General features: G+C 41.6%; 2 protein-coding genes across 2 annotated transcripts; one reads left to right on the forward strand and one right to left on the reverse strand.

Annotated features, from left to right (window-relative positions):
* Window positions 1–61: 61 nt before the first annotated feature.
* On the forward strand, window positions 62–5903 carry LOC115112141 (CKLF-like MARVEL transmembrane domain-containing protein 3). The gene is made up of 5 exons (XM_029638969.2): window positions 62–584; window positions 2829–2984; window positions 3463–3558; window positions 4000–4117; window positions 4936–5903. Exons 1-5 carry the CDS (start codon window positions 465–467, stop codon window positions 4965–4967), a joined length of 522 nt encoding a protein of 173 aa, XP_029494829.1. The 5' UTR covers window positions 62–464; the 3' UTR covers window positions 4968–5903.
* Window positions 5850–23985, reverse strand: LOC115112140 (CKLF-like MARVEL transmembrane domain-containing protein 4). Its single transcript, XM_029638968.2, has 4 exons — window positions 23075–23985; window positions 16302–16478; window positions 10225–10323; window positions 5850–8616 (listed from the first exon to the last, which is right to left on the reverse strand). The coding sequence occupies exons 1-4, from the start codon at window positions 23258–23260 to the stop codon at window positions 8452–8454; spliced, it is 627 nt and encodes a 208-aa protein (XP_029494828.1). The 5' UTR covers window positions 23261–23985; the 3' UTR covers window positions 5850–8451.
* Between the last annotated feature and the right edge of the window lie 322 nt (window positions 23986–24307).

Raw genomic sequence — 24307 nt, forward strand, 5'->3', positions numbered from 1 at the left:
AACACAATTATCATGTATATAAAATAAGTACACCTTTGAAACCTAGGCCTGTATAATGTTTTGAACAATGTCAGGTTACGTGTAGGCCTACCTAGTCTATTTCTGCTTTATTCTAAAGTAATGTTTCCATTGCATTTTGAGCTGTTTATGACGTTCCCATAAAGTTAAAACATATTATTTATAAAACTCGAGGGATACAGCACAACAATTTTAACAAATACATTACAGTATTTTAGTTTTGGCGCATATTAGCATGCACATAGTCCAGTCCGCCCAGCATAAGGGTCCAACATCTCTAGAATGCAGATGTTGAGCTTTTGTGAACTACGTTTTCGCACTGTCATTATTTCCGTTTCCACTTCAAGAAGCAGCACGCTTTTTCGAGGCTTCTCATTTTCCACTCTCTCAACTCTTCCAGCCCACTGGATCTGTAACCATCACTGAACTCAAACTTTAGCTTTGCAATGGGGGACATCGAAGCTCCCGATACGACTGGACCGAGCCAAAGTGTCCTTCAAACTATTCTCCCAATCGCCAAAGAATTCGCATCTTCAAGGAAAGGACAACTTCTTATTGCAGAAGTGGTAACGTAGCATTTCAAAGAAGATATTAGTGTCATTTATTTCCATTGCTTCTTCCGAATACTTTTCTTCAACGCTGCCAAGACAAGCAGATGCGTAGAAGTTTAGATGCCTGGGGCGGGGTGCACTCGATTTAACGGGTTTGTGCTATTCAGTGTTACACATTTGAATGCTGAAAAAATATGTTTTTGTTGGGATTAATTTATGCTATTGTATACCAGCTGTTTAGGTAAACTCTATGGAAAACACAACCATTGAATTCTGCTCATTTCTATTGAGATCAGTGTGTCCATCACACGGTTCTCATTTTGTTTTCGTCAAAGGCGCTAAAAAAGATTTATGAATTAGTTAGCCACACATTTTTTTTTACTTTGGAAGGTTTTAAGTTTACGACTGATAACCTTTTAATTCAGGTGAGATGTATACCAGTTATACGAAAGACAATGCATATGAATCATTTTGGAGACATATAGCCTGTAAACAATCATTCATATTCATGTAGCCTTGTGTAGGCTAATTCATGTTAACACAAGCAAGCAATATACCTTACATACAACTGTAATGTATTCTATACTTCATGTGGTCAGTCTACTGTCGCACTTTTGCGTGTATTACTGTAATACTGGATATCTACTAATAGGTTTTGACATGATGTGCAGTAGCCCATTGTAGGGACACGTTTGCACATGCAATTAAACAAAAATGATCATGGTAAAATTTCATTTCAAAGAGAGAGTTTGCTCAAATTCCAAAAGGGTTGCAAATAAATGAACTGCATTCATTCTTGATAATTCAATGATGATGGATTATTTCAAATCTCAGATATCAGGAAGTGAAGCAAGAGTGCGTCTGCCTAGATATCTTTACCGTAAAAGGGGTCCTCACCGAGGATTTGAACCGAATGAACTCAAAATATGTTATTATCTCTGGCATGTGAGATTCAGTTCATGGATGTGCTGCAGAAAGCAATGATCAACTCTCTCAGTCTCTACTTAACTGACTCTGCTGGAGGGCATGTAACCCAACAGCCATACTGTATGGAATAGAGGGCTCTGGCTGACTGGCGCTATAAGGTAAAGAAATCAGTCTCCAAGAACAATGCAACCTCTTTACACACACTTAGAATATGATCCTCTCCCCTTGTTGCGCTAGAAACCACACGGGTGCTACTATGACTTTAACCATTGGAAATGGATGGAAACACTCACGATGAAATATGCTGGTTTTAGTAGTGGCTCAAGACAGCTGGAAAACATATGCAGAGATTTCCCTGATCGTAATAGCTGGAATGACAATAATGCTGCTTAAGTAATTTAGTTTGTCGCTTGTAGCATTCAATTTACAAGAAATGTGTCGTGCCAGAATTCTCAGAAGCAAATGTTAGATTCCAAGATTCCTGGAGAATTGACCTTGTTGCTTTACTATCTATTCAAGGACATATTTGGTAAGAACTGTGCAGAAACATAGCAGTGGGTGTCTTGAGATGAGAAACGTTAGTCATGTCAAGGTCAGACAAAATGTCTGATAAGCAGAAGCACAGTTCTGCTGTGCCTTGTGAAGATACTCAATGTTATTCGATGACGAAACACATTCTAAGTGTAAGATAGGTGAACAGTGTGTTCAGGGTTGTATCTATGAAAGCTGCAGTAGCATTTGGGGGAGTTCCCTACCCAAGTCGAGCCATGTCTGTGGTTTTGATGACCCAGTGTAACAAAGACAAGATGGCTCTCTGTGTAGAATGACAGTGCCTGGGCTTATCTTGTCCAATGATGATGGCCGGGGGAACTCAGGACAAGGGGGTGTAGGAAAACAAGCACTATCACCAGAAATGCTGTACAAAGTAAACACAAACTTGTGATTCGTCGAGAGACTGCATGCTGATAACAAAGACTTATTCCGATCTTTAAATCACAAAGGCAGTTGCATCTTTCAGGATTTGTACTCAACCAGACAAACATGTTTCATGATTAGCTAAAGTGAACAATTACGTTAACACAATTGTGTATAAACAAGCAAAAATTCATGTAGTACAGTATAGGCTTGTAGTGTATCTGTGAGTGTCTGTGTATATTAACTGTCATTCAACAGCTACATCTCCTTACAGCTTGAGACAGGAAATGTAATAGCTTCGGGGCACTGCAACATTTCTTGAAAGGGAGATTTTGGACCAAAATAACTTTAGTATGCCTTCACTGCATTCTATTGGTCAATTTCTCCATCTCTCCCTCCCTCTGTCTTCTCCGCCAGGCTCTGTCCCTCATCGCGTTCATCTGTTTTGTTGCGTCCACGGCAGCAGCCTTTGTCACAGCACCCCTGATTGAGTTCCTGGCTGCCCTCTTCCTCCTTTTTGCCTATTCCACCAAATTTAATGAGCGATTTAAGGGATTCCACTTTCCCCTCATGGTGAGTATACACACAGTGTACAAAATATTAAGAACACCTTCCCAAGGTGTTCTTACAACTGTTTCCCACAGTTGTGTCAAGTTGGCTGAATGCCTTTTGGGTGATGGACCAATCTTGATACACACTTACTACTATACCCTGTTCAAAGGCACTTAAATATTTCTTCTTGCCCATTCACCCTCTGAATGGCACACATACACAATCAATGTCTCAATTGTCTCAAGGCTTGAAAATCCTTCTTTAACGGGTCTCCTTTCCTTTATCTACACTGATTGAAGTGGATTTAACGAGTGTCTTCAATAAGGGATCATATCTTTCACCTGGTCAGTCTGTCATGGAAAGAACAGGTGTTCATAAGGTTTTGTCCACTCAGTATATTTATAGTCCACTTGGGTACAGTAGGGATGGTAGCCACCGCTGACAATTCTAAAAAAAATGTTAAAACTACTTTTTCATTTGTATTATTTCTCTCTTTTAGGATTTTCTGCGCTGTGTCAGTGCGTCCATCATCTTTTTTATCATCTCCATAATATCAGTTTCCAAGTTCACCGACGGGGCCTCTAAAGCAGCAGGGGTAAGAAATGCTCTTTGACACTATCCACACATCTCTAATCTAGCCTATGCCACTATCAGAGCTGTGTCCCCTCGCCATTTGCAGCGCAGGTGTCAAACTCATTCCACGGAGGGTTTTCGCTCCTCCCTTGTCCTTGATGGATGAATTAAGGTCACTAATTAGTAAGGAACTCCACTTAATTGAAAGGAAAAAACAAAAACCGGGAGACACTAGGCTCTCCATGGAATTACTTTGATCCCCCCCCCTAATTGACTGTATACACATTGAACTCTGAAGTTAACATTAAACTCAGAAGTCGTGTCTGGTTATTCCGCTGCATTACTTCATTGTGTCTGGATATCATATTATAAGCTAGCTTCTGTCAGACACTTCACCCCCTTTTGGATTCACTAGCAATTTCACATTGATATCAAAGGTTTTCTTTTCCTCCACCCCCTTCAGGTGTTCGGGTTCATTGCCACCATTGTTTTTGCGCTCGATTTCTACTTCATCTTTAATGACCTGGCTAATTTCCTCAAACAAGGAGGGGACTCGGGTGACGACCCACCAAGAACCTCAGGTAATGCTTTCTTTCAAATCCTGTCTAGTATATAGTATGATCTAATTAACGTAATCTACATTTTGTCCCTAATGCTACACACTGTAGCTGCTACAGTACCCCTCAGAAACATTCCGTCCTTTCCTTTTCTTCTCACAAAATGGACACAGGAAATATAGAAATTAAAACTTGGTGCTGACTCTCCGTTCAGGGTTTCTAGTTTCTGTCAGTTCTAAGGAAATGTGTTTGGATAGTTTAGGAAAACAACAAACTTGCGGTTTGCTGATAGCGCGTAGTAGAAATCATTAGCCACATTGTGGACCACATGGCTCAAGTTTACTCAGCCAAGGGTCACATAGGTCAGTGGGGATCGAATACTCATGGAGTGTGTTTGTGGAGTCAGCACATCGTCTGTGAAAATCTGTGCAGATTGTTGGCTTCGTTCTGACCATGCTGAGTAGCTAATCTATTCAATAAACAAAACATGGTTACATCTGAATTCTGATTTCTCATTTGCCCTGAAAATATCTCAGCACAACCTAGTTGTTACTTTGTTATTAACATTTATATTAGCTCTTTAATCATCGATGCTGTCCACATGGTGACTGCAAATGTGTTTCTACCTATCATGATTAGCTTGCAGGATTATATAGGCTTTATCTTCATTTCTAATTCCTGATCATTGCATAAGGAGGTCAGAGCTATCAGGACTCAGCAAGACAAGGCATTCACTTCACTTCCCTCTTTGGAAGGGATAGGCAGGGGGGATGTGTCATACACAGACAGGCACAGCTCATAACATAACTGTAAAAGTTTTTATTTCTGGTTTTGTGTTATAGAGTACAACGACTCAGACTCTGACTCAGACTGAAGAGATTCTACCCCAGGGACCGTGTGTGTGTGTCCAATCTACCATGCCTGGCAGGAAGACAGCCATACTGCAGACATCAACATTTTCCTGAAGGATTCACATTTCATTTGAAACTGATGTGAAAACAGGTTTCCAATCTGTTTTTAGCACTTTGGAATGCTGACACATACAATGATCAGTTACAGTATTATTTTCCAAATGCGCTAAAATTGCCCAAACTCTGAAATACATTTCTGAAGCTGGGAATGAACTGTGGTAGTTTTGGTGATGGCTATTGGTTTACAGTTGCTCAGCCTCCATAATGCCAAGAGGAGCATGGGGAACAAAGGCAGATGACACTACATTTAAATGGAAGAATCTGGAGAAATTCCCTGTTTTTATGAGGTTTACATAATTGAAAAGATTGGCAGCTGGTTGGCTGGTTACACCATCTGTCCAATCATCATACTGGCTTTGCTTGATTTTTCCATTTCTGGTAACCTTTATTGAAAATGTTCCTATATCTGATGTGATATCCTTGCATTACAATCATTTTGTGACAGATCCATGTTCACCGAGCTGAAAAGACTTACTGTGCATGGCACTTAGCGACTCTTACCGGACTGCCCAAATGGCCACTTCCTGTTTGAATTTGGATTTGTCCGCGGAATGTTTTCTTTTCTACCAATTCCGAAAACTTTTGATAATGGAAAAGCACTGAGACTTTTGTGATTGTGTTTTGAAAAGTAAACTGCAAATGTGGTAGGACTGCATTCATTGATAAATGGTACACCAAAATGTTTTCCTATTTAAAATGGTTCCTATTAAGGTTTTCTTACCAGGTTTGTACATCAAACATTTATCAATTTGCAGGTCATGTAAAGAAAAGAAGAAAGGAATCAGTTGATTTTCAGCCAGTGTAAGCTTTACTTTGTTTAATAAAATATTAAGACAACATTTCCAAACCCGTTTATTTTGAAACAAAGTTGTCACCATAAACGATAGTTTTGTTAAATCTACAGAAAATTATTTAAATACAACAATACAGATTTTATGACTGCCTCCTCAAGTACAAGTACCTGTATCAATTACAGAGCATTTAAGAAAATCAAGGTCAAACTTTAAAAAGATAAGAGCAGTTAAGTCTTCATTTTAAGATAGGCCATTTTGGATTGTGAGTGGTTCAAAACCTTGACACAAGTCATTAACTATGCATGAAGCACTGGTGGAGTTGTTTTAAGCATGTTAAAAGATACTGTAATATAAATACACCCCGTTCAAAATCTTAGGTTATATTTACAAAGTGCTCTGGATTGTTAAGGCCTTCATGAAGCATTAACTCGTATTGTTCCACTATAGTCACATCATTTCACTACTAGTTAAAGCAAGGATTACATATGCACTCACATGGTCTATTACTGCATGTCAGAGAATAATGTATTGCTAGATAAAGGAGATGGATCCACTACTGTGAAGTCGACGCATAATACACCACTTAAAACAATCAGCCCAGTCCTTCATTGAATAGAGAGACATAAATAGAAACATTTTGATTGTCTATTCTTCACACAAACCCACCCTCGCACACGTTTCAATCATAATCAACAGTTATTACGGTCAATTCATTCAAATTCATTTGAGATTTGCAATGTTCCCGCCCTCGCCTACAAAGTCATTCATTTAGTTAGGCTTTAAGACTGTTCTCACAAAGAATATTGGTTCATCAACTCTTAAACACAAAATATGATCATTTTGACAAAGACGGCATCTTTTAAAACATTTGTAAGATGTCCCACAAGGTGCACTTCATATAAAGCATCCACCATGAGCAGTTCCTCTGATGGTATCTTTACCATAATCCACATATACATACAGTATTACCAGCAGGGTCTGTGGAATACAGAACACCTGGAATCACAATGTTGTGTAGATGTAAACGCACAATACTATTTAGAACAGAAAATCCAATGACCAGAACACAAGTCAACTAAAAGTCCTTCATCCTAGACACATTCAGTACAAACTTGCACATATGAACAGACTTAGGCTACATCTCAATAAATGTGATCTCAACAAAAAAAGTACAGGAAGTTGCGAGGGTGTTTTCTGAAATAAGGTATGTGATAATGTTTGCTGTATAAGGTTAATAAGATCACACATTCAACTAAATACATTCATGGCAAAAAGTAAAACCCCATTGGTGCGCCATTCTCTGAATGAGTATGCCATGGACCCAATTATTAAGAAGGCAACATCTTTTGACAAATGTATGTGATGCCACATTTAAGTTTCAAAAATAAATGATGAATCAGCCAATACCTGAGATGTGCTATGGACGCTGACCTCGACCTGCACCTGTTTATCAGTATTAAGTTAAATTACCAAATGTACCACCATGTTAGTAACGTACCACTGTGCAATTTGTATGTCACTCACTAGGCCAGATATACTATACTCTTTAACCATTTACAAATAGCACCCATACCAACTACATTGCCTTCAGAAATGATTCACACCCCTTGACTTTTTCCACATTTAGTTATGTTACAGCCTGAATTTCAATAAAGTATCAAACATTTCTAAAAACATGTATTCACTTTGTAATTAGGGGCTATTTTGTGTAGATGGGTGAGAAAAAAATATATTTAATCCATTTTGAATTCAGGCTGTAATAACAAAATGTGGAATGAGTCAAGGGGTATGAATACTTTCTGAAGAAACTAAATCAAGTCCTTCAATAAAGATAGTCAAAAAACGAATACCTTCAACTTTCCTTCAAAAGTTCATGTGGTTCGGTGTTGTGTATTAGTGAGATACACTGAGGATGGTTACTTTACATCTTCTACAGAGGGAGACACAACTGAAATTTAATGACATTATGGAACTGAACTGTGTTGGGAATGTGTTTCAAGAGTATCTGAGTTCATAACCTTAATAACTGGTTGACCTGCCTTAATGAATAGGCCTAAGCTTTTGGTCCCTTTTTTTTTTCAAGTTCATGTTAAAAAAATATATAAATCAACTGAATTCATTAAATTGTTGTTCTCATTGTGTCAGATCTGTAGCGTTAAAAAAATCATTCCATATCTAAACAGACAGTGCTACAAGTAACATAAACCACCAAACCCTGTACAGTACGTGCTGGCGGCCATAGATACCAAGTCACACAGTTAAGAGCATTTACAAAACACTGGAGCAAGAGTTCAAACCACACTGAATTCGAAACCAGAAAATCACTTAATTAACATCAAGTAAATTCTCTTGATGACTGTCGACAGAGGAAGATCTCTGACCCAGTCTGTGTATTGGTACTCTCAGGGGGCTAGGGCTCTGGGTCCAGGCCTTGAGGGACTCTCGCCAAAGGAAAACCCCAAGTAAAGAGGATGCAGTGCTCATCCATGGAGTGGGTACAGGGATTGGTTATGTCACTAGTGGGTAGTGGGAGAGAGGGTATGGTAAGATAGAAGCCCTAAATGTCAGTCTTGGTCTCAGAATATCACCTCCATCAGGCCAGGTCAGGCCGTGCCTCCATCTCTCCCCGGGAGGCAGTGCGGGCTCGCATGTACTCACTGGTCTGGACCGCCACTGAGCGCCCGTCACCCATACGCCACCTCTTCACAGCCAGGAAGGTGTTCACAGCGTACACACACGTCACCAGGAAGCCAAATATCTGCACAGGAAGTTACAGAAACATGATTCAACACAACAGAATTTCTGTTACTATGAACTTAAAATAAATGTGAGTTTCTAAGAGGTACAGGAGGAAATGACACCTCCCTCCAGTCCTTCCTAATATTTCCAGTAGTAAATACATCTCAAGCAGGGACTACTGTATAATTACAGCAAGACATTTAGCTGATTAAACAGTAACACACAAAGTGTCTAATCTGTCTCCAAATCGCAGCCCTTTATACAGTATACGCCCCTAAAGAAATAGACAGAGTGGAATTCAACAAATACACCCCTCCCACGACTCCCTCCATCCCTCCCCAGAATGAGAGCCCAGGGATTTAACTGGCCCCCTTCAGGCTTGAAAAGCCCAGGATGTTTATTTGAAACTTCCTGCTGAGAACATCTGTACCATAAACGACTAAGCACAAATCCTCAGGCCACCGACCGGGCGCCCGTAGTACACAGTTCTGCTGATCCAGCCCCATGCACAACCACAGGAATCAAAGGAGCAGCAGTGTGTGCAAGGGCGTGCATGCTTTCTTATGTGTAAGGAAACAAGCAAGCTTTGCCAGACAAATGCATACAATCTGCAAGAGATCATGGAGCAAGCGGTACAAAGAACGAGAGGGAGACATCAAAATTAGGTTGAGGGTTACAAAGAGGATTGATAGTCAAAGAGAAAGCGAAACACAGAGAGAGAGAGAGAGAGAGAGAAACCAATGAGGTGTTACCTCTCTCTCTCTCCAACGAGGGAATTAGGGCTGAACTCCAGAGTAAACGTCCATGTCACGGCTCAGAGCTGACATGACATGAATCAGAAATCAGCTCATAACCTCCAGGGAGGGACTGAGTCAGTAAATGGTGTGGATGTGGCAGCAGCAGGGTGGCCAATGGAGCCATGAACATTCACTGTGGCTCTGCTCACACATCATCAAGCTCTCAGCACACCCTGATCATGAACACTTCGCCTCTGGGCTGGCCAATTACTGTCTGGCCAACTGATCCTCAAACCTCTCACACTGTCAGACAGCTTGATGTGGCAGCAATTCTATTTTGGCTTTATTATACTATAGGTGGGGACAAAATGCGATATTGACTTGGTGAAATGCAGTTCAGGCTATCTTCCACAGGGAGGCAGCAGTTAACAGGAAATACAGTATAATGTGGAAAGACAAATAATCTGATAAACAGAAATTCAACAGAAAAACTTCAGGGAGGATTGTAGTTAATTAATAGCTAAATGTCTTGGATTCGAATTTGATTATTGAACATATCTCTGAACATTTTGCAGTAAATGTCTCTGATGTATATTTTAGATGCATATAGGCTACTCTTCAAACAACATAAATCTAGTGGGTCATGCAACACCAGCCACTGTTCATTGCGTAGCACAATAATGGATCAAAGAACCCTTTCACAATGAGAGGGGAGTAGGGAAGGGAGGATGAGGGGGTGAATGGAGAAAGACCAGACCTCAGCCCATGTTTCAGTGGTGTACATCTGAGACAGACTAATAAACAGGGTGGTCACTCTGAGAAGGCCCAGGTCAGGGGTCACAGGGAGTGACCAGGATGAGGATGCCGTGGGGCGGGACGGGGGAACTCACCACTGCTGCGATCTCGGCTCCAGACTTGTGGTTGAGAGCAGCCAGGACCACAGAAGCCAGGAAGAAGAAGAAGGTGCTGGCTGCAGTGTTGACCAGGTCCTGTAGGGACAGACAGACAGACCATGCATGTTAATTAACAGGTCATGTTTAGACTGATCGTTACTGTACATATTGTAAGTAGCCAGGAGTTAGTACAAGCATGTTGTACAGAGACACTGTTGAGTAATGTTTGTCAGGAGTGTGCAAAGCTGTCATCAAGGCAAAGGGTGGCTACTTTTTTAGAATCTAAAATCTAAAATCTATTTAGATTTTTTTAACACTTTGTTCGTTAGTACATGATTCCATATGTGTTATTTCATAGATTTGATGTCTTCATTATTATTCTACAATGTAGAAAATATTAAAAATAAAGAAAAACCCTTAAATGAGTAGGTGTGTCCAAACATTTGACTGGTACTGTATGCTCATGCTGTATTTCAGAATTGTAATATTTAAGTAAAATATTTAGAGTTTCTGTCATATTAAAGTAGCATATTTAAAGTTTCTGTAGAATTTGAGTTTCTGTCATATTAAAGTTGCATATTTAGAGTCTCTGTAACCAACATCATTGTCATACTTGTCAATCCTTCAGCTATCTGAATTAGAGATTGACCGATTATGATTTTTCAATGCCGATACCGATTATTGGAGGACCCAAAAAAATGCCGATACCGATTAATCGGACGATTTTTAAAATGTATTTGTAATAATGACAATTACAACAATACTGAATGAACACTTATTTTAACTTAATATAATACATCAATAAAATCAATTTAGTCTCAAATAAATTATGAAACATGTTCAATTTGGTTTAAATAATGCAAAAACAAAGTGTTGGAGAAGAAAGTAAAAGTGCAATATGTGCGATGTAAGAAAGTTCCTTGCTCAGAACATGAGAACATATGAAAGCTGGTGGTTCCTTTTAACATGAGTCTTCAATATTCCCAGGTAAGAGGTTTTAGGTTGTAGTTATTATAGGACTATTTCTCTATACGATTTGTATTTCCTATACCTTTGACTATTGGATGTTCTTATAGGCACTTTAGTATTGCCAGTGTAACAGTATAGCTTCCATCCCTCTCCTCGCCACTACCTGGGCTCGAACCAGGAACACATCGACAACAGCCACCCTTGAAGCAGCGTTACCCATGCAGAGCAAGTGGAACAACTCCTCCAAGTCTCAGAGTGAGTGACATTTGAAACGCTATTAGCACGCACCCCGCTAACTAGCTAGCCATTTCACATCGGTTACACCATCCCTAAGTCTAAATATTGCTGTTACATTGCACAACCTTCAATGTTATGTCATAATTACGTAAAATTCTGGTAAATGAGTTCGCAATGAGCCATGCGGCCCAAACTGTTGCATATACCCTGACTCTGCGTGCAATGAATGCAAGAGAAGTGACACAATTTCACCTGGTTAATATTGCCTGCTAACCTTTCTTTTAGCTAAATATGCAGGTTTAAAAATATACACTTCTGTGTATTGATTTTAAGAAAGGCATTGATGTTTATGGTTAGGTACACGTTGGAGCAACGACAGTCCTTTTTCGCGAATCTGCACCGCAGCGATTATATGCAACGCAGGACACACTAGATAAACTAGTAATATCATCAACCATGTGTAGTTATAACTAGTGATTATGATTGATTGATTGATTGTCTTTTATAAGATAAGTTTAATGCTAGCTAGCAACTTACCTTGGCTTCTTACTGCATTTGCATAACAGGCAGGCTCCTCGTGAGGCAGGTGGTTAGAGCGTTGGACTAGTTAACCGTAAGGTTGCAAGATTGAATCCCTGAGCTGACAAGGTAAAAATCTGTCATTTTGCTCCTGAACAAGGCAGTTAACCCACCGTTCCTAGGCCGTCCGTCATTTAAAATAAGAATGTGTTCTTAACTGACTTGCCTCGTTAAATAAAGTTGTAAAAATAAATAAAATACATTTATTCTGCAAAATCGGCGTCCAAAAATACCGATTTCCGATTGTCCTGAAAACTTGAAATCGGCTCTAATTAATCAGCCATAGTCAACCTCTAATCTGAATTTTTGGAATTGTTTGTGCTGTTCTCTTGTTCCCTGTTGATAGTAATTGGTGCTGAAGGCAGTCACTGAAGGTCCTAGTACAAGGATCTGATTATTCGCACGAACATCGGACACTGTGTCTCTGTGAGCTTTCAGGATGTGTTGTTCTGGCTGACCAGTCCTTCAGTGTAAGCTTAATAAATGTTTCAGCATGACTGGGGCAATGGCCCCCCATGTGAATAGCTGAATAATGGTAGTCATAACCCACATAATCTCACATAACACCAACTATCCCCCACAGATTCACTGGCCAAACCAGACTCAAGACTGAACACTAGCCAAGCGAGACCCTCAAAACAAACACTGGCCAAACCAGACTCAAGTCTCCCCTTTTTGCACCAACACACATGTACAGCTCAGACGACCAAACCACACAAATGCTGGAGTCAATCAGAAACTAATCAAGCCTGAGCCTCACACTTGGCTTCAAATGTAAGGCAAATAAACTCTAATGCCTCACTCCCTGTATTTGCAGTCTATGTTTGGCAGGTATAGAGAGCGTGTCTGTGTGTGATCTGTTTGGCAAGATGTGTGAAGAGAAGGCAAACGGTGCTCAGAGGGATGTAAAACTGTGAAAAGTGCTGTTTATCCTGGGGTTAATCCATCTGATGTGTTTAATGGAAGCATTCCTACAGCAGCGCTAGGCTATCTTCTAGAGCTGGATCTCCCACTGAACGCACCATCACCAACAACCTTAGTAACAGCACAGCATACACTGGTCCAACTGGTGTTACTGGACTGATTTCTCAGCGTCAATACTGCCACGCTCCCTCTACTACACAGCCCAAATCCAGCTCACCCTAGATCCAGCTCGCCCTAGATCCAGCTCACCCTAGATCCAGCTCACCCCAGATCCAGCTCACACTAGGTCCAGCTCACCCCAGGTCCAGCTCACCCCAGCACATTACTCTCTGGGAGAAACCATTACCACATGCACAGCTGCGGTTTGTAAAGCAGTAGCAAAAGATGGAGCGCCTGCCTTTAAATACCCCAGTCAAACCGCTGCCTCACTCTCGCGCTTTCTGCAGAGTGACACACTTCTCCAACCCCTTCTTCACCCTGAGCCCCGAGGCAGAGAGGCAGGCAGGCCGCTTAGACTTACTGGCTTCTCTGGGGGAGATGGAGATGTCAGCAAGCTCAGCATTTGGCAGAGCAGCCAGGGACTCTCTGGAAGCCAGAACGTTTGAGTGCGTTAGGAGTGGTCTTTCACCGAGGAGGGCTGTCGAGGCGCCAGAAGCTACATCCCCTTCAAATGGTTCTACCAAATGTTTTCAGCTGCGTGTTTATGCTGATTTAGACAAGGATCAAGGCAACAGGACACATGCATATCCAGACAAACTCTCTGAAGTGCGAGTAGACATCACATTGCAGAAAACATTCAGTTCAACAATCTTTTTGGGGGGGATGAAATCGATAAAAAGAGAAGCATAATTATGTCTTCTGCTTGGGTGGCAAAATACAGGGCTTAAAAAACTGCAGCGAAAAACGTTTCATGGACTCCCCTCTGAAATAACCGAGTGAAAATGAATAGAATGTAAGAGACGAGGGCTCTGCGAGCACAACAGATGAATCACAATAGCAAGCCATAATTTGCAGGTGGATTAAACGTGTAGGGGGAGGGAATGGACCCTGCTAGGTAAAACAGCATGGGGTCTGACAGAGACCTGCTTTGGAACAAACAGCAGAAGCTACTAATGCATACACAAACAGGATGGCATTGCACACTATTTCAACAGATGCCAAGATCCAAAGAAAATAAACCACACCGATACATCTGCAAGAGGAATGCACTGTATCACGTTTAATCATTAGTCAGCGAAGTAAATAAATAAGATGTTGCTTGTGATTTGCCACAGGTTCATCTATCAAAACAGAAACCTTCGCTCCATTCAAGCCAATACACTGCCTGATTTCCATGTTCAGAAAGGATAAGGAGCTGGCATAGCAGGATCTGCAGTAAAGTGGGAGGGGATAACCTGCAAACCAGATCAGCATATGCTATCACTCAGAGGGGAGACTACCTGGCACATTGTCAAAGATCCAGTCTAGAGGCCACTTCAGGTCCTCCACCGCCTGCCATTCCAGTCAAGCATGTAGTGAGATTTATGTTCCCAGCCTCCTCATTTGTGAGCAAAAACTTTCCCAGCATTGACTGGGCCAGCACTCGCCCACATTTAAAACTGGCAGTGTCTGTGTGCGTGGTCACCCTTCTCTGTGCTGGCACTCCCTGGCATGGCAGTTGGTAATTTGAAAGCCTTTGTGTGGAGAGACAAGAGAGACAGTCAGCTCTGAGACAATGTCTGATCGTTGTGGCCACGCCACAAAAAGAGAGTCAGTCTCTGCCAGCACAAGACAGACCAACGGCACATTGCCACCCAAATCCAGAGACACGGGATCACACAGTTCACCAGGGACAGGGAAAGAAAAATAACACTCATAATACCGAACTCACTCCCCTTAGCTAGCGCCAACAATGTATCTGAATAACCAAATGACCTCTAACCAAATGTGATATTTCCAGGAGCTTTCACTCAACAACTTTTTGTACAAGTTACCTCAGAGAGCTTTATGATAAAGCCCATGGCTGGTCTCATTTTCTTAGGTGAGGGAATAGCTCCCCTGTATTCCCAAGACAGCAATAGACCATTACCAAACATATAATCAAGCAGGGGTTTGACATGACAGTATCAAATAGCACATAATTGGAAGAACAGACCCTCCTTAGACGTTTTCCACATTTACAAGTCAGCTCCACAAGGGGGTCATTTCAGTGTCCCTGGAGTGTTTGGAGAATTACTTTCTCGGTTTACACTCAGTCAAAACTGCTGTGTAATGTCAAAATTCCTGGAGCCCACTCACATTGGAGAAGCTTTGAATGTCACAGTTATAAATACAATGAAGGGAAAACGGGCCACTATGCCGAGGCCAAGTCCGCTACTCCAATCTAGAGCCAATAAGAGCCCTGGAGGTGGCAACAGCTCTCTTTAAGCCACAACCAAACACACATATGCACAAAACGCAACAGCCTCTAACTGACTCAAATAAATACAGATTACAGACCTTTCAACTGCCCACCGGCATAAACACACCAAATTACTTTTGTTTCTTCACACAAACGGTGTGCATAAGACGATAAAACCCCCCAAATACGTTATGACATCACATTCACAGACATTTGATATTTTTCATATGGAAGTACTGAATTATAGAGATACAAAGACCGCCATATGTTGTGTGGACATGGTGCAGTGTTTCCATCTCTTTGAAGGGTCCTGCATAGCCCAAAACCAGTGGGCCTCAGGAGAAAAACACACAAAGCCTATTTAAAACAATATATAAAAACCCTGCTTCATTTTGCTTCACTTGGCCAACAGTAAAAGCCAAAGGCACACCCCCATATGCCTGTTTGAGGTAAAAACATATAGTACTAAGTATACCATGCAATATGATAGTTATGGTTGGATTTAAACCACTTTAACTCACCATCTATTTCTCTTTCTGGTATGCAGTGTGTTCAGCGTTTCCATTTCCAACACATCCTGTACCGGAGCCCAACGCTCTAACGATGTGTGTTTGTAGGCAAATAGTCAAAGGGGCCATGTTGGATTGGAGAATACCCACCACTAACATTTGCTATGACTGCATTTTTAAAAAACTCATTCTCACCCACATTGTATAGGCAAGTGCACATTCAGCAAATTCAGTTTACCCTTCAGTTCAACCAATCAACTTTTATTCAATCGCATATGTTAATACGTTATGTGAAGTTGCTCTTATACCTATGTAATAACACTGTTTATAAACTAGTCACCTAGTCTCAAAGCAAAGAGAACAACTCTTTAAGTCCTCCAGAAGACGTGTCTATTGGCTTATCGACATCTGAACCAGACTCTTGCCTCCAGTATAAGAGGATGTGATTGGCCAGTGCGTGTGGGTGGTATACACACCGTCAGGCTCCAGTTGACGTGGTGCACTTTGGTGTGCAGACTGAGGCTGAAGATGAGGAGGAGGACGCCGGTGATTACAAAGGCACTGCAGCTGACAAACTCAAAGAAGTAGACCCCTCCGCAGGGTAGGCACAGCATGATGGTCTCTATGCAGATGAAGGCTATGAGGGCCAGGACCTGCAGAGAGGGAGGAGGAAGAGGGACAGGTCAAGGAGAGCCTTAAAATAAGGTAGTTATGATACTACCCACATCAACCCAAACAAACTCAGTCAGACGGAGTATGACCAACGTGAAAACCACAAATTACGTATTTATATGGTTAAGTAATCATGTGAGGCATGCCAGGGGTTAGCAATTTAGTAATGATATATCAACTAGTGACACGATCCATGTTTCTTTCACCTTATTCCAAATCTTTGATGAGACTGAGATGACTGGTGCTGATGGGAGTGGCATTGCCTTGGGAAGTGAGTGAGAGGAGCCCACAACCTCATTGTGAACAGTTAATTGATATATTTTCCCTCCCAATCATTACTCCACCACAGTGATGGGGGAGAACTCGGGAGGTTAATGTGTTATTTAGGGCTTCCGATGCAATCAGCCCGACTCTCCACAAACTTCAGACCAGCAGATTACAGGTTGGTCCGCGCGAGCCTGAGGGAGACGGAACCACCGCCATCACCACGCATACATATTCCGGGCTTTGTCCCATCTGGGCCGGCTCAGACCGGATCTAGTTGCCTGACAGATCTCAATAAAGAATCTGTTCCATCTGGGATAAAGGGCCCAGTCCAGCTTTTATCATGAAAAATGTATGAGCTCTGTGATAGGAAGTCTGAGAATTACAAGCATGCTAATGCACCCGTGCACTATGTACATTCACACCACCTTGAGAAAGCTAATAAGGTGACTAATGGAACATTCCCTAGTCACATCACACAGTGAGAGCGTGAGAGTGAGAGAGATCACTATTTTGGTATCATCATCAAAAGTGACATCACACTCGTAATGGAATCCCTTTCTTTCCCTCCCTCTCCTCCCACCACTTTTCAAAAATCCCCCTCCTAAGGGGAGCCTTCAGATGTCTTAAGCAGACGCTTGGTTTCACAGCTTTGACGAGGAATTCACATGACTTCTTGACAGTCTACAGCTCCCCACATGGGACATGGACAGCCAAGCGTCTGAGGATCTGCTCACGGCCAGAACTCTAAAAGTACCAATACCAAGTCTGGGATTTAACCACGAGAATCCATCCCTAACAAACCTTATCAAGAAGCCATGAAAAGAGACACAGATTTGCATACACGTACACTTCATGCTGTTTCTATAATGTATGATGTATGACCTGCTCAGATTTCTTGTCGGTTTTCCATGCTCTTCTGAAATGCAGATTGAGCGAGGCCTCTCTGTGAAGAGCCAACTCCTGTTTTGTACTCATTAAATGGAAAGGGTGATCAACAGACAACGCTTTCCATGGCAACAGTGGGACTTGAATATGCAGATTCACCTCCTTTTTAGCCGTGATGTTATCTTTAGACAGAGAAAAAACACTCACCTCTGTACAATTACCTGTAATAGCGTTGGAGACTATATGAAGCCTATGATTTATGTGTAAAGAATTACCATAATGAAGTTGGAAAAAAGACCAATCCATCTGTAATATCATTTTTTTCCTCATAAAAACAAAACACATTTTCCATAAAATATGTTGGCGCAGTGTCGAGGCCCAATCCATCCTGTCTTGTTCTGGGTCAGACACAATGCAGATCAGTAGCCACTCTTTCCTCTCCATCTAAGTCATATATTATCCTGAAGAACAAGTTTTTGATACCTTGAGGATGGGATGGTCATCCATCTGACAACAACAGTTTTCTAGGGCATAGAGCAATATTGTCAAAGTCAGAATTTGCTGTAAAACTGGCATCTTAGTTGGCTGACATAGGAGACAACTGACATGATAAGTGCAGTGAGTAAATCAACGAGTATATTGAACCAGATGCTGATGGGAGCAGCAGGGAGGCAGCTGGTCGTGTTCCTTCTGACCAGCTCCCCTCCTCTCCTCCCTAGCTAGCCCCGGGCTGTTTCTTAAACCTGTCAGCCCGGTTAATGAACAGAACAGGGGACTGCAACAGGGCTCCTCATCACAACACTCTTCTATTTCTGACACATAGAGTTGTTGAGGCGGGAGAGCGCTTAGGCTACACTCCTGACAGGCTGTCTGGCTCACCACCTTTCACACATCTGCTGCAATTACAGCCTTGCGAAGCCCAAACACTTCGCAACACACGCTTTCTCACGCAGACACACAGTCACGCGCACACACACACAAACTTATTATTATTTCAGACGGGCAAATCTTTGTCAACCTCACACTTGCAGTAGGTACCTCAGTGAGGGATTCTTCGAGCCCATGTCTTCCTCTGTGGCAGCCAATTGAAACCCCATTAGAGGTGTGTTTGTCTGGGTGCACACGGCGTGACATTACAACATGGACATGTCCAGACTGGGGGTGGATGCAGTGTGGATGAAGTCGTCACTGAGTCGTGATAAAAGCAGCCCTTCCCAGAAAATGAATGGGAGGTAGGCATCAAAACACAGACTGCACTCCAACGACCTTTGATCAGTGGTGTCCTGTGTATTTCGTTCCTGGCCCAAATGGCTCATTGTAATCTGTGCAAAAATTTAAAATAAATTCCTCTCCTGTTTCTTGACCCCAGAGATGTCTGTAGAGTCAGAAAATTCCACCTATCATGTGTGTTTGTTGAAGACCAGTCAGAGAGAAACATTAGAACAGAATACACAGTCTCTCCAGAATGGGAAGAGCAAGCTGACATGGAGCAGCATCTGGTAAATTCATTTAGCTCCATACACAGCCTACAAAAAGGGCCTTCAATAATATTAAACTTTTCCCTTGTTAAAGCATCCAAAAAAAGATTACAAGGTTACAAGGTCCATTGACAACTGAATAGCTATGTAACAACTTAATCCAAAAGGCAACACTCTACAAATGAGATTAAACGGGAGCTTTATTTTGGTATTATAAAGGCCACCGTGTAAATTACATTATAAACAGTACAAAAAGGAGGGACTGTCAAAACCTGATTGGTAAGAGCTGATTGGGTTAGAGCTGACTGGGTAAGAGCTGATTGGGAAAAATGACTTGAGCTATGTAGAAATGCTTAGAGGAGATGAGATCCACAAAAGCCTGTTGTCCCGAGACTTTTTACACCCATGTAAAGTTACCAGAGACCGACACAAAGAAAGGTTCTCTGAAGGTGATAGCACCAGTATCCTGGGGCTACTGCTTCTCCCAGTAACACCAGGTCAACCTCAGACCTTCAGTGTTTATGTTACAACAACCTCTATGGGACCAGAGACCAAGTGGGTGTGGCGGTAGGAACAGTTCCCATAGTAAAGTCATTAGGAGAGGTAAACGTGCTAACGGGAGGAGGGTTTCACCTAAACTTAACTAATGTGACATATACTGTACTACACACAAAACCATCCCGATTTGACCAGCAAGGTTAGCGCCGAACATTCAACTTTACTTCCCCACAAAAAGTATGCTTTTTGATTTATAGCTGAAATCGTATGTGATTTTATGTAACTGAATAGTGAGTAGCCTATTAGGGAAGGATAACTTATCATCAACCCTCCCTTTAAACTAGACTTTAGTCCATTATCACTAGTTTAATTTAGTTCAACAATATCAATCATCAACTAATGTGGATTGAACTGGGATGATCCATTTACATTGAGAGTGCTCTTGTTCAGGGAAAAACTGGATCCATTTACATTGAGAGTGCTCTTGTTCAGGGAAAAACTGGGCACATTTGCAGATGAGTTACAATGAACGGTGTTTGGGGGATTAAATAGTAAAACACAAGGCCTCAGCAGTTCCCTGTGTGGCCCTTCAAGCCAGTCAATCATTGCCCAGTGGCAGTGGAAAAGGCTGTGGCATACATGCACTCCAAGGTCAACTGACAGTCAAACCAAGCCTACATATGGGAGCTCTGAGACTGTATAACTATTATGGTGAACCTTGAGCATATTTCCTGAATGAGCTGCCATGAGTAAACGTAAGGAATGTGTTATCAACTCCTCTGTACTATCGTTCAAATGAAACCCCCTTACAGAGGAAGAATAGCAAGCAAGGCTAATAAAGTAATACAGTGACTAGGTCCATAGCGCCAACACGGCTTGGTTGGCAGACATGGTAAAGGTGAGATAAGGTGAGATAACGACATTCAGACATCCTGCCCAGTGCAGGTATTGAATTAGACTGGCATGAACAGGAAAGACTGGAAATACCTGTCGCATTCACACCTGTAATGTCCTTGGGAGTTGTGGTGTCTCCACAACAATTTATCCTGGGTAACTGTAATGAAAGACATGACTTCCTGTTTGACCTCAGTGTTTTGTTTTGTTTTTATGTAACCTCTAGATGATCAGCTTTCTCCCACTATTACATTGTTATCACATGCTTATTGTCAGTCTCATCTGACCAAGCAGTGAACGTCCACCTGGGCACAGAGAGTTGCTCTCAGCACAGACTTTACACGCAGGCTACAGATGTCTTTCTCAAAGACAAATATCTCCGGTGTGTGTGATTCTCCAGGTACATCTCTCCCACCGTTCTCCTGGTCACACGGGTACTGTGGCTTTTCGGGCTTTGAATCTGGTGAATTCTCTGAACATCAAAACTCTTTGTACAATGAGTTCACTTAAAGAGTCGAGAGGGTGTGTGTTTTGACCTCTGTACAGCACAACAGAAGCCAAATAATATTCTATAATTGCTAATGAAGCAATATTCAAACATGGCATCTTCTGAGTAGGGGGCTCAGGTTGTTTCCCTTGGCACTGTATGCACTTAATTACTTCCTTAGTTCCACTGGTTTTCCCGCACTGTGGATACAGTGCTTCATCTGTAGGCTATGTGAGAGCACCATCTTTGACTGAGCGGTTTGGCACCAAAAGAAGGGACAAAACTCTGGCCGAGTCGTTTCCTCTGCAACTGAATTATCATAGCTTTGGGAGGCATCATCTTCCTTTGTTGTTGTGTTTTCTCCCTCCTAGACATCTGGTTTTAGGTGTACCGGCTCAAGCCCCGCATTAAACTATGCTGTTTCCCCTTCCTGTAAACTGCTGAGAGAAATGTTGCTGATTTCTTGAAAATACATACAATTGTTATACACTACCGTTCAAACGTTTGGGGTCACTTAGAAATGTCCTTGTTTTTTGAAAGAAAAGCATTTTTTTGTCCATTAAAATAACATAAAACTGATCAGAAATACAGTGTAGACATTGTTAATGTTGTAAATGACTATTGTAGCTGGACTGATTTTTAATGGAATATCTACATAGGCCCATTATCAGCAACCATCACTCCTGTGTTCCAATGGCACGTTGTGTTAGCTAATCCATGTTTATCATTTTTATTGTCAGAGTTCCTCTGTCCAGTGTCTGTGTTATTTTGCCTCTCTTTATCTTTTATTTTTATTGGCCAGTCTGAGATATGTATTTTTCTTTGAAACTCTGCCTAGAAGGCCAGCATCCTGGAGTCGCCTCTTCACTGTTGACGTTGAGACTGGTGTTTTGTGGGTACTATTTAATTAAGCTGCCAGACTTGTGAGGCCTCTGTTTCTCAAACTAGACACTAATTAATGTACTTGTCCTCTGGCTCAGTTGTGCACCGGGGCCTCCCACTCCTCTTTCTATTCTGGTTAGAGACAGTTTGCACTGTTCTGTGAAGGGAGTAGTACACATCATTGTGCAAGATCTTCAGTTTCTTGGCAATTTCTCGCATGGAAAAGCCTTCATTTCTCAGAACAAGAATAGATTGACGATTTTCAGAAGAAAGATTTTTGTTTCTGGCCATTTGGAGCCTGTTAAACGAATGTTGATGCTCCAGATACTCAACTAGTCTAAAGAAGGACAGTTTTATTGCTTCTTTAATCAGGACAACAGTTTTCAGCTGTGCTAACATAATTGCAGAATGGTTTTCTAATGATCAATTAGCCTTTTAAAATGGTCAACTTGTATTAGCTAACACAACATGCCATTGGAACACAGGAGTGATGGTTGCTGATAATGGGCCTCTGTACACCTTTGTAGATATTCCATTTAAAAAATCTGCAGTTTCCAGCTACAATAGTCATTTACAACATTAACAATACCTACACTGTATTTCTGATCAATGTTGTTATTTTAATGGACACCTTTTTTGTTGTTGTTGCTATTCTTTCAAAAACAAGGACATTTCTAAGTGACCCCAAACTTTTGAACAGTAAGGAACTGGTTGATAAGGAATTCTTTCTAGTAGAGGAATTTGTCATTATTTGGGCTACTTCCATTGCAAAACCGCGTACTATCTTCATGTACCTCTCTGCACATTGATATGGTACTGTTACTCCCTGTATATAACGCCATTCTTGTGTATTATATTTTTAAACTCTGCATTGTTGGGAAGGGCTCGTCAGCAAGCATTGCACGGTAAAATCTTAAACCAGTTGTATTCGGCGCATGTGAGAGTAAATTTGATTCGATTTTTTTTTTTAAAGTGTAGCAGAGTGGACCGTGGGTGACCAACATGCAAAATGGGCTACTACTATGTCACTGTGCCTAAAGAAGCAGGCCAACTATCAAAAACAGACAAGTACAGACTACACACATACAAATGAAGCTACACACCATTCAATTAAGCGTTTTCATATGCACATCTTTACAGTTCTTCAGTTGCCTAGTTAAGCAGTCTCTTGAATGATTTAACTCACCACTTCAACGGCCTTTAATATGCCAAAGTGTGACTTCAGGTACTCAAAGTCACACCTAATGCCACCCAAAACATTCCTTGAGTGTACGGGCTCGGTGGTAGGCTGGTATGGGCTACTTGCTCCCGAGATCATGGAAGTGTTGGAGGCCTCGCCATCAAACCCCTCCGCCTCCTCGGTGTTCCTCATGATGATTTGACTGTACACTCCTACACGCACCGGCACTTTATTAGAGTAGCGTGGTGGATTACTCACCGTGTAGCTTTGAAAACAAAAAAAAAACACTTGTTTGCAATAAGCGAAAGGGACAAAATAAAAACTGCTCTCTTTTGATGCGACGATCGCACAACAAGCTACTTTGTTGTGGCGATTTAAAAAAAAAAGGGGGGTAACAATGCTTATTCCGCGAATATTCCTCGTTGATCAAATGCTGCTTCCAAAAAGAATGTGATACAAATTGCGTTACAGTTGCGCGCCAGTGTAAGGGGACTATTCTGGTTTGTTCTGCACGCACCGAAAACACCTATTCAGGGAGTTGGAGAAACAGGCGAGCTACATTCCGCTCCTTTGTGATACTTGTATGTAAATAACAAAAAATCCATCATGGCCAGAAGAAACGAGGCATGCCGTTTTTACACCATGGCTTTTGTAGCCAAAAGTTGAGCTACAAATTATATTACGGTTACTGTAAATGTAAAGTCTTCGCCCGAAAAACTGCACATTCCTGTATGCAAACGCGTTCAAAAGTATTTAAAATTTTGAAGACGCCCATTTGATATAGTAACTTCTGGTAGCCTAGGTCCAAGAGGCAATCTTTATTATCCCCGTTGATTTAATTGTAAATACTGAAGGGCTTTCCGGATGTGTGTAACATCGTTCGTTGATAGATACTGCGTATGTTTTCCCCTGCCATGCAGGGCGCGGAGAGTGGTGGTCTATAATCGTGACGTGTACACAGGTGTACACTGATGACGCTTTGGCAGGTAGGCCCATCATCTCTATGGCTAGGCCTACGGTATAGTGTTTGCAATAGTACCCCGATTACTGTAACACATTACAGTATTATGTTAATCGACTATGCAGTAGACAATAGATACCACTAGGCTACATATCGCCAAATAGGCCAATCAACACATATGACACAGAACAAGCAAAACAAATATTCACCAGAGACTTTTCAAAAAGGCATAATTCATAAAATAACTATAGGCTACATTACTTACTCTGACCATCAGC

Source organism: Oncorhynchus nerka, linkage group LG27 (genome assembly GCF_034236695.1).
Source record: "Oncorhynchus nerka isolate Pitt River linkage group LG27, Oner_Uvic_2.0, whole genome shotgun sequence".
NCBI classification, from domain to species: domain Eukaryota; kingdom Metazoa; phylum Chordata; class Actinopteri; order Salmoniformes; family Salmonidae; genus Oncorhynchus; species Oncorhynchus nerka.